Here is an 18,173-nt window from a genome sequence, read left to right as displayed (position 1 = left end):
AAAAAAAAAAAAAAAAAAAAAAAAAAAGACAATTTACTCTACATTTAATAAAATGTTTATTTAGGATGGTAACACAAGACAAATCATGCAAGAGCTCAGTAAAAACAAAACAAAAACAAAAAATAATCAGAGAGTATAAGGAATGGCAATTGGTGCTGCCAATTAAGAAAAAAATGTAAATCATTTTACTACCTGAAAGTGATACGAAAAACCTTTTGAATCTGAGCAGGGACATGGTTGTAGTAATCTTTTGGAACTGTTAATTCAAGTGATAGGTGACTAACTTGTGTTCCAGTCCTCAGAGGAGTAGAGTCCTAGATCCAACATAATCATTAATATCCCTCACACCCCACATTTAGACGGCAAGCAGCCCAGAACCCCTGCCCCCCAAGTTCTCTGACACCCCTGGCACAATCTCAAAGTCACTCGTCTTAGCAAGAGAGTGGGGCAGGCACCTTTGGTGACTCTTAAACGAGACTCCATCTACATTCAGAATCTGAAAATTTTGGTAATGAAAACCATAAGCTTGTGAGTCATCCTTACCGGCCTTACATGTAGTGTTGTGACGTCCAAGGAAGCATTTCCACATTCGGTGGGAAGAGATTTGAATGAAGATAGACCAGATTGAACATAGTGTCTCAGATTTCAAACAAATAGAACTCATCTTTTGGCAAAAAATAAATATAGTGGAATGCAAATTTGATAGATGGAAGAATATATAATCTACCAACTGTCAAGGAGTACAATTTCATTGCAGACACAAAGAATCAACAGTTTCAAAGAATTAAAAAAAAAAAGTTTGCACTTATTCCTCACAAAATCTTCACTTTTGGAACTACCCCAATTGAAGCTACACACTGAATTTATTAATACAGCATTAAGTTTCTTTGTGTAAAAAAATCTTTGTACATAGTAATAAAAAAAGATAAGGCAAGATGCATTAAACAGAAACCTTCTGGTTCTTTTCCTCTGGGTTCTTACAGAGCCACTGATGACTATCTGCAACGAAAGAGTTAAGTTTCTGATTTTCCGTATCAAGCATCTTGTGCCTTTGCTGTGGTAAGAATTCTGTCCGAGCACCCTGAAGGACAGATGCTGGTGACGGTCTTTGGCACTTACGCTGGCAGACTGAGTTTCTTTCCCTTGAGTACTAGAATTTTAAAGAGAGGAAGAGAAAACAAAAGGTTACTGTCTTGACTAGCTGATCATTTCCTTCTTCCTGTTCCTAGAGGTCTGTCACACTCACGACACTACAGAATAAGGTACAAGGAAAGTCTTTGGCACCAAAAGTTATTGGATTTTGATGTCAATTAAAAAAAGCCCCCTGAACTATGAGTATGTCATGTACACATATACTGGAATTTTCTTCATGTGCCTTGATGTCACAGCAATTAAATTTAAGAAACACAAATTCGAATGAAACTGTCACTAAATTCACATTTTCTTCTCATTACTTTCTCCCCTAATCAACATATAGTAAAATATAACTGTTAATATGTACAGAGGTCTATGAAATTTGGGATGTTAAAAAAGAGAGAAAATATATATCCCCCTGTAGGTACCTAATTCTACCATTAGGAATTATACTGTATAGCAAAGGTTCTTAGCCTGAGTCTGTGGTTGGGTTACAGGGGCTCCTGAATCCCCTAAAACTATAGGCATACATTTGTGTGTACATGCATTAATATGCCTTTTTTTAAAAAATGAGGACCACAGTTTTCATCAAAATGTTGTGGCATCTGCATGTCCTATATTCATATAAACGTGAAAATATACATACACAAGGATACTCATCTAAGCACTGTTTTTGTTTTTTGAGAGAGAGTGAGTGTGCGCAAGCTGGGGGGTGGGGGCAGAGGGAGAGAGAGAATCTTAAGCAGGCTGCATGCTCAGCACAGAGCCCGACACGGGGCTCAATCTTATGACCCTGAGGTCATGACCTGAGCTGAAATCAAGAGCTGGATGCTTAACCAACTGAGCCACCCAGGCGCTCCAAGTACTGGATTTTAATAGCAGCAAATCAGTAACAGCCTGTACCACAAACAAGGGGCTGAGTAAGTAAATGATGATATAATATACATAATGAAATATTCTATGGCTATTGAAAACTACGTAGATTTCTATCTACTGACTTGAAAAACTGTGAATGGGGGAAAACAGATTATAGAACAGCATGTGCAGTTGAGCTCCCGTGTCTGTGTATATGCACATCCACACACATATACCTATATGCATAGACCTATCTGGAATTATGTTTATCGGAACATTAACTACGATCATCTCTGAGCGGCAGGGCTTCAGGTGATTGTTTTCAGAATTATAAAAGCAGATAAAATTTCTTGTAATCAAAATGTGCTATTATAGAAAAACAATAAAGCTACAGAAAAGAAAAAAGGCTGAAAACCCTGAGTTCGTTTGGAAATGTTTTTCTGAAACCAGCTGTGCTTGATGACCTAGTGCCAGACTAGGACCATGCTGGGCCAGGGAGCTCCTAGAAACACAGGGCTGTGGGAACAAAGCAGGGAGAAGGCAGCCCGGGATACCTTTTGTTATGTACAGGTAGAAGAAGTCGCAGTATAGAATAGTCTGGACAACTCCGGCCACCACAGCAATGAGGTCGAAGAAGCCCTCGAAGTAGAAGCGCCAGATCCAGTTGACGAGATAGAGGGCGCGGTAGAGGCCCAGGAAGAACAGGTAGTGGGTGGTGATGGTCTCCGCTTCCCCTGTCTTGCTGATCATGAACAGCTGAGGAAGGATAGCCACGGACTCCAGGTAGATGGAGAAGGTCCACAAAATCTGCGAGAGAGACCAGAGGCTTCAGTCGGCACCCAGCACCCGCCACGAGCTCACAGGAAATACTCCCGCTTTACTGTGGAGCAGCACGAAGAGCGAGGAGTCTGGGCAACGGAGTACGAAACGGAATAAATCTCGGAAACGGGAGTGACACTGAAGAGGCACATTCCCAATGACAAGCTGGGTGACCCGGACACCTCTGCCTCGGTGACTCTTCGTGACCCATCTCTCCAACATCTCCTTCCCGGTACAATTTTCTGTGAATCTACCTATGTGTCTCTCCAGGGTAAGCTTGTGCCACTCCGAATCCAGGGTGCTCTCTGCCGGGGGCACGAGGCTGTCAGAGCCTTCTACGCTCCCACTGCTGCTTTTCCTTATCAGCTGGTCTCCTTCACAGACTATCTCAATATTTCCACCATCTTTCTTAGTCTTTGGGCTTTCCTGGTGTGGTTAAATCAAAGGGACAAGTAACGCGAATTGTAATTATGCAAACATTCTGCCCAACGTGATTCACACGGACGACAGAAAGCTTTGCAGGTAGCCCTGGGAACATTCTGAATCCATAAGCAGCGGCTTCCCCAGGATGCTAAGGGAAGGGCAAGGCACCCAGGAGTGCAGGGCACCGCGCAAACCTTTTCCTCCACACCTGCCGTATGGCAACACTGCTTAGGGGATTGGCACACAGTTATCAATGTGCAACAGCCCTAGGTGAAGAAGAAACAAAGTTGGGTCCAACTGCAGAAAGACTATGTTCTTCAAGCACTGGGACAGGCAAGGCATTGGGTTTGCTACCACAGAAGTCGGTTTATTCTCTGGAGGAGAATCCTGCAATAATCTGTCAGCAGATACCCAAATAGCTGGGGGCTTAATGCCTGTCTGTGATTTATTTACACCAAATAGTGTATGCTGCACCAGAAGCTTGCCGAATCACGAAACCAAACAAACCAGAACCACCCACATTACCTGCAAGCCCGAGTGTTTCCCTAAATAACCTCTCAACTAACCTCCAGAGGAGAGAAATCATGATTGACCAGGAAGGAGAGGCCTCCCACAGGGACCACCAGAAACTCCACTCGGAAGGTATCATGATTTCCGTCGTAGGTTGCCTTAAATTTCATGTAGATCAGGTACACTGTGGCATAGGAGCAGGCAATGTAGATGAGCTAAGGACAGAAGAAAAGCACAAGTCATCCCTACTTTACAACGGCTCCAATGGCCTTGGCTTTCTACAGCATCCACATGTTCACAAAAGCAAGATCTTTTTCCTTAGCTTCTTTATTTCAAAATTTAAATACAATAAAGTTCACTTCTGGGGGTACATAGTTCTACTAGTCATGTAACCACCACCACAATCGAGACACAGAATAGTCCTATCATGTGACCCCTCCCACCAGAAACCTCCCTCATGCTGCCCCTTTGCAGTCAAGCTGTTCCCCAAGGCCCGACCTCTGGAGATAACTGATTTTTTTTTTTTTTTTCTTTTTGGATAACTGATATATTCCTGGTCCCTGCAGTTTTTGCCTTTTCCAGAATACCAAATAAATGGAATCATACAGTATATCCCTGTAAGACCAGCTTCTTTCAACTACCATAAACGCATTCTCAATGCAACCACATCATTGCGTGTATTAATGACTGGTTCCTTTTTACTGCAGTAAAAGGACTGCACTGTGCAGGTGAACCACTAGCTTCGGGACAGGTGGTCTGGGATTCCTGTCAGCTTGGGGAACAGCGGGAAAAGCTGCTATGAGCCTTTATGCACACACATTTGTATGAACTGAACTTTTCATTTCTCTTGGGTAAGTACCTGGGAATGGGATTGCTGGATCATATGTTAAAAGAGTACCTTTAACTTTATAAGAAACTGCCCAAGAATTTATTTTTAATCTCACTTTAAAAACAACAACAAAAAAACCCAACCAAACAAACAAAAAAACAACTATTAGATAGCAGGTTAGGAAAAAAAAACCACACCACCAAGTTCAATGGAGTTCAAAACCAGTATACTTCCCTCCAGCATGAGGATATTTCTTAGCCAGTGCTTTTCTTTTCCTTTTTATTTGACAGAGGCAGACAGTGAGAGAGGGAACACAAGCAAGGGGAGTGGGAGAGGGAGAAGCAGGCTTCCCTCACAGCAGTGAGCCCAATGGTGGGGCTCCATCTCAGGACCCTGGGATCATGACCTGATCCGAAGGTAGAAGCTTAAGGACAGAGCCACTCACGCACCCCTTTTCTTTTCTAAGATGTATTTATTTATTTGAGAGAGAGGGAGGGAGAGCGAGAAAGAGTGAGGGGAGGGGCAGAGAGAGAGGATCTCCAGCAGACTCTTCAACAAGTGGGGAATAAATCTCACAACCTATGAGATTATGACCTGAGCTGAAACCAAAGGTTGGAGGCTTAACCGACTGAGCCATCCAGGCGCCATTAGCTCCAGCTTCTCTAAAGAAAAGACACAATGTAGCTCACGTTTAACTTTACAATGATCAGTTTTACCTACACTGTGTTACTTTAATACAGAACATTCAGATCATTCTATGAAAATTTTGTCTGGTAGCATACCAAAAGCAAAACCAAAAGGGTAACTTGTCTAACACTGCCACCTACAAGGGAGCTCACATAGCAGTGCAGTGTTCAAAGGCTTACAGTCAAGTTATGTTCTTTCATATTCAAAAGGTCAAACACCATATAGTCACGTGACCCAAAGGAAAAGTCTGTTATTCTGAAATTACAGCAATTTTCAGAATGCAGAATTTTAGGCCCAAGAGCCAAAGGGCAATTTGAGTCTCTGAATGGAAACAAGTGGGATATTAGTCAAGCTACCCGCTACTACTCCTTCGGAAAAGCACCTCATGAAACTTAATGAAGACACCTGGGCCAATGACGTATCAGGAAAACGAGAGCAATCATCAAGTCCTCCTATGCTTAAAAACAAAGTAAAGATACTAAACTATCCCTAGCACCTCATCATGGAGTTATATTTGCAAATAAATAGTTGGCAAGGTATTAAAGTTGTTGGTCATACCCAAACTACAAAAAAAAAAAAAAAAAAATTGAGATTAATACCTTATATTTTAGAGTTCTCTCCACATACAAATGTATGTATACATGGATATGAATAAAATAACATATAATCTACATGTATCAATAAAATACACATACATTTACACAGAGTCTCCTCCAGCACAACATCCAGCCAAGGCATGTGGTATAGCCAGGGGTCCCTCCCTAGCGCCCAGAACATGGCCGGCCAAGATTCTGTCCATAACGGCTTAGGCGACCACGGGAGTAAGCAGCTGCTTTCCCCTTCTCCCTGTGCTTGGCATTTAAAGTCAAAGCAATGAGACATAAAATTTGGCTCTCACTCCTCTAACTTTCAGGACATGCTTGGAAACCAGAACCAAGCAAGAAGGATTCTTCCGAAAAGCCAAGTATCCTGAGGGCCACGGAGGAGGTTCTTGCTCACACGCTTGTAATCCCGGCAGTTTTAACTGGCCTGGACACCAACCAAGCAGGGACCTACCCGTGTTAAGGAGGCTAATTATTTCCTGGACACGAGGCTCCGGTCACTTAGTGACGAAGAATGAAATGATTCTGGGTAACTCAAGTTTGTTTCTCAGTAAAGACCACAGACCCAAATATGGCTTTGTCTACTCTGACCTGTGCTTATAAAAAATGCTTTGTAAGTACAACACCAAGAAGCCTCAGGTTAGACATGACATCCTCAGCTGGCCTACAATATTTAGTGCCTATGGCACAGCCCCGCACGCAGGTGCTCAGAAAGCTGTGCAGAAAGAATGAATGGAAAGAAAGGAGAGGCCTTTCTTTCATGCCCTGAGAGTGCCATACTTCTCCCTCCCGCACCCATCGCAAACTGCCGTCACCCACTGAGTACTGGGATGATCAGTCTACTCTCCCCAGCCAGACACTAAGTCTTCTGCTTGTTTGCGGCCCTGTCCTCAGCACTAGGGAAGTGTCCGGCGCTTTGGGTGCTCAGTATTAGTTCAAGGACCATGCGAAACTGAGGCCTTGGCGAGCGGGAAGCACGCGCCACCTCGGGTCCACAAGATGTGAGGTGGTCCGCTAACACACTGCGTTTTAGTAACTACAGGTTTTCATGTGGATTCAGAAAAAACAGGAGGACACCGAAGCCACGGATACTAAGGCTCAGGACAAGTTAAAAGGTTTTAGAGACACATTAAACAAGTTATGGTACAGCTGTTATTTAGGCATGGGAAGAGTAACAGAGATGGCACACAAAGAAGTTTACAGGACATGGACTTCACAGGAAAAGAAAGAAAAGAAGTAGAAGCCTACACACGATCTCTCCCACAACAGCGAAACGAGGTACTGCAAGGAGCCCCGGTTTCAGTCCTCGTGCTGAGCCACCCTGCTGGGTTTCCCAGGGAGTCTGTAATTTCGCACGGCTTGAAAACATAATAGTTATCCCTCTTTCTTACAGGGTTATCAAGAGCTTTAGAAGTTTATCATACTCAAGGAACTTAAGGTTAAAAAATCTCTAACTGCAAAGCACTTTAATTAAACAGATACTCTCTGAAACTGAAAATGTGCTTAATGATAACGCTATTCCCACTTCTATGTACAAGGTGGTCTAAAAGTGCTTAGGTCGAGAACAGCATGTTTAGACATTATTCTAGAAGATGTCTAAGTACACAACTGACACAAACTTAATAGTTGCCACAGGCCCGTGAATTATGGATAAAATGCATTCTAATCGGATGCCATACCATACCTTCATAGATGTATTATATAATGAAATAAATGAAGTAAAAAGGTCCAGGTAACGAGTTGTGAAGACCAGTGCAAAGAGAAGCTGGCTTTTTCCAGAAATACCTAAGAAAACAAAAGGAAAGTATTAGAAAAGCCTCTCTTAGAGAAGCTGAACCCTTCCCGCAGAGAACACTACAGGAAGCGCAGATACGGAGAGTGGGTTCCAGGGTCAGAGACTGGTATCTGGGATGACTTCACGAAGTCACTTTACACTTTACATTCTTGAACATGCTCCTGGGGGGAGGCTCTAAGAACCCAGCAGTCTCATTCATCACGCTGGGTGACTTGCCTCGATCATGCTAACACCAGTATGCCAGGATGTACTGTTCAAATGAGTACTTTTCTTTCCTTTTTTTTTTAAGATTTTATTTATTTATTTGAAAGAAAGAGAGAGTGCAAATGGGGGAGGAGCAGAGGGAGAGGGACCAATCAGACTCTGCCCCGACACGGGGCTCGATCTCACGACACCATCATGCCGTGAACCAAAATCAAGAATTTGGACGCTCACAGACTGAGCCCCCCAAGTGCCTCTGAATGCTGTATTTTCCAAATATATACTTTAGGTAATAATTTCACTACTTCTGCTGATACTAACTTGCTTGCTAGCTTTAGCATCTTTCTTTCCACTTTATTTTTTTTTTTTAATTTTATTTATTTATTTGACAGAGAGAAATCACAAGCAGATGGAGAGGCAGGCAGAGAGAGAGAGAGAGGGAAGCAGGCTCCCCGCCGAGCAGAGAGCCCGATGCGGGACTCGATCCCAGGACCCTGAGATCATGACCTGAGCCGAAGGCAGCGGCTTAACCCACTGAGCCACCCAGGCGCCCCTTTCTTTCCACTTTAAAACAATGTCTCTCAAGGTGACAAACCTTCACCGCCTGGGGGTCTAATCTGATTAAGGAGACAAGGAACCCAGTGAGAAACACTGCTGCCCTTCACGGTGAGCAGTAACGTCACTCCCTAAGGCAGAGGTATGGCCTCCCAAGGTAACTTGCTTTGTTAAGCACACATTTCTTGGACAGGTGAAAATTTTTAAAAACTCCATCTCTTAGATTCATCACAGCCATAAAAATGTTGCTCTGGATGCCACGGCAACAAGAGGGTGGGAACCTACTATGACAGTCCTCAGAAGCAGCAGTCTTTAAAAAAATAAAAACAAACAAAAAACAGAAAAACAACCACCACCACCAAAACCCCACCCCAACAACCACCACCTTAAATCTGCTCCCACCTCCAGCCACCAGCCCTCCTCCAGAGCACTGCTGCAGCACGTGGAGATCATCTACGGAAGTGTCGAAGGTCACTTAGTGTGTGTACTCAGCTTTTCTGACATCTATATTTGGCCAAATATTTATGTGACAAAGGATGTGAACTATGGGTTTCAGATGACAATTGAGCGAATTCATGAAGGAAACATGAATCCACCTACCCAGTCAGAATCCACCCACCTTCCTCTATGTTGCAAACTTCACACCACTAAACATTTCGGTAAGCATGTATTTTGCAGAAATGTTGCTGCAACAAATTATTAGCAACAGTCTCATGGAATGTGAAAATTACACTGTTTTTAAATGATATTTTACAACATAATTTTGTGGCTTGTTGAAACTAAAAGCTGGGATACAAGAACGTTACTTTCTTTTCTTTCTTTCTTTCTTTTTTAAAAAAGATTTTATTTATTTATTTGACAGAGAGAGAGATCATAAGCAGGCAGAGAGAGACAGGGGAAGCAGGCTCCCTGCTGAGCAGAGAGCCCAATGCAGGGCTCCGATGCCGGGACCCTGAGATCAATGATCTGAGCCGAAGGCAGAGGTTTAACCCACTGAGCCACCCAGGCACCCCAAGAATGTTACTTTCTACATATGAATAATTGCAATTCTCATCTATTCACAAAAATACCTAAACAAAACCTGAAGAAAAAGTTGGCTCTCTCCTCCTGCGTCAATCAACAGTAACCAATTTCAAGGGTCAAAGGTGGAGATATAGACAGTTTGCTCCTTTCAGTTTTCCCCAGTAATGGAGAGCTTTTTTTCTTATCAGAGATCAGTGTTCCAAAGGAGAACAATGAGGCTGCCATTCACACAGAGACGTGGGAGGGAGAGAGAGGATGAGATGAAGGGAAAGGACAGGCAGCATGCAGTTCACCTCTGGGGTTTGTTGAAGCTTTGAGAGAAATTCCCAGTTCCTTTCCCATCTGGTTCTTTCCAATATTTTATTTTTATTATTATTATTTTTAAAAGATTTTATTTATTTATTTGACAGGGATCACAAGTAGGCAGAGAGGCAGGCAGAGAGAGGGAGAAGCAGAGAGCCCAATGCAGGGCTCAATTCCAGGACTCTGGGACCATGACCTGAGCCGAAGGCAGAGGCTTTAAGCCACTGAGCCACCCAGGCGCCCCTCCGGTATTTTAAATAAAAAAAATTATAGAATACATACAGGCAAATCTGTTATAAAGGCTTTATTCTAATGGAACTTTGGAAGCCAGACAGATTTGCAATTTTTCCTCATTTTCAGCATTCTTAGACTACAAACTCAGGACTATCATATCGCCTTTACTACTCCCTTTGAGACCCAACTCACATACCACTTTCTCGGGGGAAGTCATCTTTGAAGACACCTCCCCCTTGGTGATGTTTATTCATCCAGCAAGTACATAATGGGAACTTCCCATCAGCTGCTGCCCTAGCTCCTAGTACGGTCTTATGAAATACACTGCGACTGTCTGGTTGCCTGTCTCCCCACTTTCCCAACAGACAATGAGATCTCCAAAGGTTAGGGTCATGTCTTACCCATTTTGTATTCTCTGTGCTCAGCTCTGGGCCTGACACACAGCAGGGCTAAGAAAATATCTGCCGAATGAATGAACAAATGGTCCAAAAAAAAAAGAAAAAAAGAGAATTCATTTTCTTTTTATGTCATGGGGTAAATTCTCATTTTGTAGTATTTTGGGATAACATTTCCAAAGAGTATCTAAGTCATACTCTGTCCCTATGACCATAAATAGGCAATGGTCTTTGGGCTCTGCCCTAATTTACTGCCAACCAGAGGGTGGGAGAGTCCCCTGAGCAGGAGAGGAGCGAGAGACAGGAAGTATGTGGCCTGTAGCTTGTCTCATGGTGCAGAATCAAGGTAGGAACCGCCATGCTGGAAATCTAAGTGTGCTTATACAGTTCTACCCTAGTCTTCCTGGTCTGGAATCCTGGAAGCAGCAACTTCTTCCTTTAAGACAGAAAAATTGTCCTATCTTCACAGATGGCAGAGATCCCAGCTGAAGCCAGAGAGGGCAGGGGCAGGAATCTCTTTCCCAGAGAGAACCTAGTCACTTTATCCCTGTTTGGGACCAAAGCATGTGAAGGCTGGCAGTTAACAAGCTATCAAGAATATTCACTCTAGGGGCACCTGGATGGCTCAGTGGGTTGAGCCTCTGTCTATGGCTCAGGTCATGATCTCAGGGTCCTGGAATCGGGCTCCCTCTGTTCAGCAGGGAGCCTGCTTCCCCGACCCCTACCTCTCTCTGCCTGCCTCTCTGCCTACTTGTGATCTCTCTTTCTCTGTGTCAAATAAATAAATAAAATCTTAAAAAAAAAAAAAAAAAAGAATATTCATTCTAGGTCTCCTGGGTGGCTCAGTCGGTTAAGCAGCTGCCTTCGGCTCAGGTCATGATCCCAGGGTCCTGGGATCGAGTCCCACATCGGGCTCCCTGTTCTGCAGAGAGCCTGCTTCTTCCTCTCCTTCTTCCTACCACTCTGCCTCTGCCTACTTGTGCTCTCTCTCTGTGTGTCAAATAAATAAACAAAATCTTTAAAAAAAAAAAGAATACTCATTCTAAATGTTTCTGAAATGGCCATCCCAATACCAAATGCACCAAATATTCATATTAATGAGTATACCATTTTAAATGGAAATCAGTCTTTAAACCCAAGACCATTTCTGTCATTTCCTATTGGGCCAAGTTAGGTTTAATACCATCCTATAACTATACACTACAGTGTGTATTACTTTAAATCATGCCGCAGGTTGAAAGTTGCATTTCTTTTATTTCCAGTGGTTTACAGAACAGAACCCTCGACCAAAGAGAAAAGCCTTTCACGACTTATTTTTGTCCTGGTAACAGCTGAGCTACAAGCAGTCTGCGCTGTCAAACAGGCAGCACTCAACAAGGGTCCCAGGCACCATACTCCAACCCACTGTCCCTAAGGATGTGGGTATTCCCGTAAAGACCATTAACGGTGCCTGGAACCAGCAGCCTAAGAGTCAGGAGCTGACCTGTAACACAACTCTTGTGACTTAGGGAAAGAGAGGCTCTGGAGCCAGACAGACTGGGTTTAAGCTCAGCCCCTGAACACACACGGTAAGCCTGGGCCCATTACATACATTGTCCCCATCCACAACCTCACTTTCTGCATCTGTCTAATGGGAACAAATTATGACAACTTTATGGGACTGTTAAAGAAAAAGTGCTCTATACTATACCTGCCACAGTGGAAATGTTTGATAAATGACAGTTCTTACTAGGTACTGTTTCACTGTTTTTTCTTGTTTTCAAAGAAATACATGCTATTTAATTAAAAATTCCAACTGGGCTAAAATATACGGAAAAAAACCCAAAAGGGCCTTTCAACATCCCTCCCACCTCCATTTTAAATGAAACTTTCCAGGCTTTTCAAAAGCCAGGGTGGCTCAGTCAGTTAAGACCCTGATCCCAGGGTCCTGGAACAGAGCCCCACATCGAGCTCCCCGCTCAATGGAGAGCCTGCTTCTTCCTCTCCCCCTGTCTGCCACTCCCCCTACTCTCTCAAATAAATAAAATCTTAAAAAAAAAAAAAAGCTCCTTTTATATATGTATTTGCATTTGTACCTGCATATACGTTTGCCCCTTAAAATGGGGTCATAGAATCTTTTGCTTTACAGTTTGCTTTTTAAAACAAAACAAAACAAAACAAAATAACAACAACAACAACAACAAAAAAAAACATTTTATTTGAAAGAGCAAGTGAGAACAAGCAAGGGGAGCAGCAGAGGGAGAGGGAGAAGCAGCCTCCCTGCTCCAGGGATTGATCCCAGGACCCTGGGATCATGTCCTGAGCCAAAGGCAGATGCTTAACCAGCTGAGCCACCCAGGTGCCCCTACAATTTGCTTTTTTTTTTAAATCTTAACCTCTCAGATTTATCTTCCCCTGTTAACACTTCCAGCTCCTTCGTGTTATAGCTGCACAGTATTCCCACAGTGCAACCATACCACATTTGTGCAACCACTCCATTAACGGACATTTGGGTTGTTTGCAATTTTGTTTTTATGAATACTACACAAATATCCTTTTATCTATAAAAAGTGTTCTGAAGTTATTTAGGTACAAGGAACATCTTTACACTTACAGATAGTTTACTTATAGATAGTTAACCTCTTACTTTTTTCACGTAGTAAGGAAACAATGGTATGCACTGCTGTTTTACCATCAAAGTTCCTAACTATAGTGAGCCTGGGCAGTCATTCACACTTAATGGGCCTTCTGCTGTTCTTCTGTGAACTGTCAACTTTGCCCATTTTTCTATCCTTTTTAAAAAAATGTGTAGGAGTATTTTATTATGTGTGTTATGTATATTATGTGTATTATGTATGTGAGCTTTTCGTTGCTTAGATATATTGCAGATTACTTCTCTCAGTTTACTCTCTTTTAATTTTGATGACATTCTGAATCAGTAAGTTAATTTGGGGAGATGAATCATCTTGCCTCCTTAACAGCCTATCTGGTCCTATTTAGAACCACGGTTATAAAGATATGTTCAGGTCATCTTCTATGTCCATTAACAAAGTTCCAGACTTTTCTTCACAGAGGTCTTACATACACCTTGCTGGGAAGTCATGGGAGCCTTCCCTGGGATCCTTCTAGCCACTTCACATCCACAGGATTTACTATCTACATTTAATACCCTTTATGATTATCTTTTTATATATGTCTTATTATTTCAAGTAAATTGCAACTTTCTTCAAACCAGAGACTTTGCTAGCTACAAGGTGCTTCTCTGAATTGCAATCCTAGTGCTTTGCACACAATGGGTGGCCAACAGATGTTTGAGAGCAATGATTAGCCAACAGACTGGCACTCAAAAGAACAGAGGAGACAGCTGCTACAAAGAGGGAGCTGGGAATGTGATACAATAGCTTCCCGAAGTACTCAGTGACCTCAATAAAAAGATGAGATTTTGTATTCAAAATTATATGCTGTCCAGTTATGAGAAATGGAGGGGACGCTGGATGTTCCTGTCATGTTTGGAAGGATAAAAAGTCTATGACAAAACCAACATAACAACACCTAACAACAATCAAAGCAAAGGAGGGGAGAGACTGGGAGAGGGCGCCTGGGAGTGACGGATCTCAAAAGGACTCCACTAGTAATTTAAACACAACAGATACAGCACTATTAATAACTATCAGCCAGCCTACAGAAAAATGATGCTAGGAAGTTCTTCATCTACATACCAAGGCTTGTTCTCCCAAGGCTATCCAGGTCGTGTTTAGGACAAGGACAAAGTGATAACTTGAGCGTGCTGTGGATCCAGCTGCAGCAACAGTTCAGGGATCTGAGAAAATCACACTTCAACTGCACCCTTTTGTAATGACAACAGCAGACAAAGACACAGAGAGCTAAACCAAGATCAGCTCTCCTGTCCTCACATTAAAACAGGCCCCTATAGGTAGCCATCTTCAAATCAGATGGTCAGGAAAACAGAATCTGCAGCTTCCATACTAATCTGCCTCATCCCTTACCCTAAGGGAAAAAAGCCCCATGGTTCCGGCTGCAGGGATGTTCACAACAGGTGCCCAAATCCTAAAATGAACCCCAATACCAGTATTGTCAAAGTGAGAAACATAACCTGAACGTACAAGTCTCTTATTCCAGTTATTTGAGAAACTCATATCGAATTCTTACTCTTTCAAAAGCCTCTAAACAACTTTCATAATTTAGAATGGAAAAACAAAGCAGCCAATCAAATTTAGCATTTAATTCTGAATAAATGATCTTGGTGATTCTGATTTCTAAAAGGCCAGGAAATCTCATGTATAAGAAGGAAAATGATCCTAAATCTGACAAAGAGAATAGTTTAGTAAGTGCTTCAGGTTAACTGTTGGGATACTTGACAAACACACAACTCATCTTGACAAACATACCTATCTTCCTTCCTATTTTGGCTAAAGTATTTTCTATTTTCCTAAATGCTCCTAAATCTCTCAAATGAAGATAGTGAATATTAAAAAATAAACAAAACAGGGGAACCTGGGTGGCTCGGTGGGTTAAGCCTCTGCCTTCAGCTTGGGTCATGATCCCAGGATGCTGGGATCGAGTCCTGCATGGGGCTCTCTGCTTGGCAGGGAGCCCGCTTCCTCCTCTCTCTCTCTCTCTCTCTCTGCCTACTTGTGATCTCTGTCAAATAAATAAAATAAATAAATAAGATCTTTAAAAAATAAAAAAAAAATAAACAAAACAGCAAACCCTCTCACTTTCTCCACATTACTCAAGGTTCCCTTAAGAATTTTATACGTGGAGGTATAGTAGCTTCTCCCCAAAATCTTAGTTTAGATACCCGTTTAAGACACAGCATGCTTCAATACTTAAGGACTTGACAGAGAACAGGATTCTGAGAAATACACAAAAGAAAATGAAGAGACTCATACAAAAATTTTGGAGCAAAAATCAAGATAAAAGTAACATTTTCTGAGTGAGGGTGGGTGAAATGGGTAAAAAAGGTACACACTTCCAGTTATATAATAAATTAAGTCCTGGGGATGTCATGTATAGCAGGATGACTATAGTCAGTAACACCATATTACATATTTGAAAGTTGGTTAGAGAATAGATCTTTAAAGTTCTCATCACAAGAAAAAAAATGGCTAACTACGTGTGGTGATGGATGTTAACTAAACTTACTGTGGTGATCACTGCACAATATATACATATATCAAATCATTATGTTGTACACCTAGAACTAATACAACATTATATGTCAATTATATCTCAATAAAGTCCACGGGGGGGGGGGGGGCACATTTCCTGAGTGTAATGAAAAAGATGACTTAAACTACTAGTCTGGCATCATAGTTTAAACTAAAATTACTTTAGCCAAAATAGATACTGATTCAAAATCCTTAACTGTGATTAAATTGCCTGTGTTTCAATCCTGGCTCTACCACTAATTTCCCCATCTCCTTTCAGGCTCAGTTCCCTCCTCCACAGCATGGGGACAATAGCAGCTAGCTCTTAAGATCATTTTAAAGACTAGGTGGAAAAAGCTACGTAAAGCATTTAGTGCACTACCTAACACAGCAAGCACTTAATCATCAGCTGTCACAGTTGCCACAATTACTTTTCTATAATTGGAAAACTTAAGGACTGAATCTCTCAGAATGTGTACAAAATGAGAGATCATCTCCAAGCCAGACAACACTGGGTTCAGTACATGGACTTTGGAACATCCATTTTGACTGCTCAAAGGTCTCCTGTTTTTGCTTACTTCCTCGATCTCAGGTACGTTCTGGGGAGATAGGTGAGTCCTAAAGACAGCAGTCAGTGATGTGGGGTATTACTCTAGATGTGGAAATCTTTAGAAACTGATCAGGGAAATGGGATCTCTGCCACCTAGGTAGATCCATCTTTTACTGCCTCTGCAAAAATGAAGCTCTCGAACGTGGCATCAAAAAGAAGTTTAAAGAAGACACTGCATTTCAAGAAATCATCTAAAAAATTGCCCCTCTGAAACTTTTGCGGTTAATGAAATGTAAAACTTCACAGTTGTTATCTGGGAAAGATCTGTCCCACTGCCCCCCAGCAATGCATGCATGAAATGTGTACTCCAGAGGAGGGAGTCGCCAACTCACTGGTGACGTGGAGTGAGGAATTACAGGAGACCACAGGAGACCTCGGCGGTCCCCGGAGCCGCAGGTTTAAGAGAACCCGTTATTAGCTGGAGGCACTTAGGAGTTCGACAGACTAGTTCGTTTTTCAGAGCAGCACTGATGGTCCCCCAAGAAATTCACTTAGGAACCTCCTCACACCTCCTCCCGCGGCGGCCGTGATCATAAACCCCAGAGCTGGGGTGAAGGCCACAGAACCCTAGGGTCAGACCTGACGCGACACCCTAACCTAAAGGCCAGTCCTCAAAGAGGCAGGGTAGCGAGCGGGGTGACCTCCCGCTCCCGCTCCACCTCCCGGGCTGGCCCGGCTGCCACGTCAGGCCGAGCGGGCCGCGGTCCTGCCCATCCTCCTCCCTCCCGTCCCATTGATTCGCGGGCTCCCCGCACCTCCCGACCCGCCGCCCAGGCGCCCGGGCGCCCAGGCGCGCGGAGCTGCGCCCATCAGAGCCGAGGGCACCGGGGCGAGCCTGCCGGACTCCCCCGACCCCCGCCCCATCCAAACTTTTCAGACCGAATGGGGTCCCGCGTATTCCGGCTGGCGCCTCCCCCGCCCCGACAGCTCAAGTTCGGGAGCCCACCCAGCGCCCAGCGGGGCCCAGCGCCGCGACACCCCTCCCGGCCTGCGCGCCCACCCCGAGGGGCCGCAGGGCAGGGTCCCCCCCGCCCCACGCCCGGGCCGACCCCCCGCCGGGCCCGCCGAGGGGGGTGTGTCGGGCGCCGCGGGCCCGCGGGCCGTGGGGCGGCCGACGTCCGCGGCTCCGCGGGGCGACCCGGCCTGGCGCCCGAGCCTCTCCGGGACCTGGCCCGCCGCTCACCCGCGCAGGAGCGCGTCTTCCAGATCTTCAGCAGCAGGATGACGATGGCCGCCAGGTGGGACAGGTCCCCCGTCAGCCGGAAGATGTTCATGGCGGCGGCGGTCGGCGCGGCGGCCTGGGGCTCGGCAGCTCAGGCGGCGGCGGCGGCGGCGGCGGCAGCGGCGGCCCCTGAGAGGAAGCGGCGAAGATGGCGAGAGCGGGCGCGACGTGGCCAGGGACGTGGCCGAACTGCCGGCGCGCGCGGGGCAGTCTGGGAGAGGGGAGGCCGCTGTCAGGCCCCGCCCCCTGCCCCGCCCCTTAAAGGGGACGCGCCCAGCGTAGCCCCGGTTCGAAGGGCCGGCTCAGGAACTCCCTCCGCGGGACCCCGACCCCTCCCCAACTTCCCCCTGCCCGTTTCCGGCTTCCCTTCGGGTGCCAGCGATTTCCTTTAATTTTTGAAATGACACTCCCTTGTGAGAGATTTCCCCCCCGCACCCCATCTTAAAAGCTCTGTAGGCTTACTGGATGAAAAAGTGTAAGAGGAAAATGAATCATGTGTCCATAATTGTATAAGCTGGATAATTGCACCTATTCACGCAGGAGAGAATTTCCATTTTGACTCAGAGAACTCACTTACCCTTTCACACTTTTACTGGCTGCAAGGATTTTTTGCAGACCAGCTTCTGGCCCTCTATTCTGCACAACTTGTTTCTCTCTCACAGAGATGTGCGGCCCCCCCCCCCCACTCCCGCCACCACCCAGCATCCCAGATACACTTGTAAGAAAGAGCTTGCTACCCAGGTGTAGGAAGTGTGGTCAAGATCCTGCAATCAGTGTCTTCTGGGCTGGCCTCACCTATGGGGGGGGCCACCTCACCCAAGGTCAC

At 44.5% G+C, this 18,173-nt stretch overlaps 1 protein-coding gene across 2 annotated transcripts; it reads right to left on the bottom strand.

Moving 5' to 3' along the window:
• Positions 1–39: 39 nt before the first annotated feature.
• On the bottom strand, positions 40–17,466 carry KDELR2 (KDEL endoplasmic reticulum protein retention receptor 2). Of its 2 annotated transcripts, XM_059414382.1 has the most exons (5): positions 17,309–17,466; positions 7,544–7,644; positions 3,798–3,956; positions 2,544–2,796; positions 1,032–1,150 (listed from the first exon to the last, which is right to left on the bottom strand). In XM_059414382.1, the coding sequence occupies exons 1-5, from the start codon at positions 17,397–17,399 to the stop codon at positions 1,116–1,118; spliced, it is 639 nt and encodes a 212-aa protein (XP_059270365.1). In that variant the 5' UTR covers positions 17,400–17,466; the 3' UTR covers positions 1,032–1,115. The 2 variants fall into 2 exon arrangements, with proteins under 2 accessions (XP_059270366.1, XP_059270365.1); XM_059414383.1 differs by lacking the exon at positions 2,544–2,796 and having other exon boundaries at positions 40–1,150.
• Between the last annotated feature and the right edge of the window lie 707 nt (positions 17,467–18,173).

This window comes from Mustela nigripes, chromosome 11 (assembly GCF_022355385.1).
Source record: "Mustela nigripes isolate SB6536 chromosome 11, MUSNIG.SB6536, whole genome shotgun sequence".
Classification (NCBI taxonomy): Eukaryota; Metazoa; Chordata; class Mammalia; order Carnivora; family Mustelidae; genus Mustela; species Mustela nigripes.
The sequence above is the reverse complement of the archived record's forward strand: the minus strand, read 5'-3'. Positions and strand labels throughout refer to the sequence as shown.

Coding starts and splice junctions, on each gene's coding strand:
- KDELR2 (XM_059414382.1), bottom strand. CDS start 17,399: ATGAACATCTTCCGGCTGACGGGGGACCTGTCCCACCTGGCGGCCATC. Junction 2,797..3,797: donor ATGATTTCTCTCCTCTGGAG/GTTAGTTGAGAG, acceptor TCTCTCTCGCAG/ATTTTGTGGACCTTCTCCAT. Junction 1,151..2,543: donor CTACCTGTACATAACAAAAG/GTATCCCGGGCT, acceptor TTAAAATTCTAG/TACTCAAGGGAAAGAAACTC.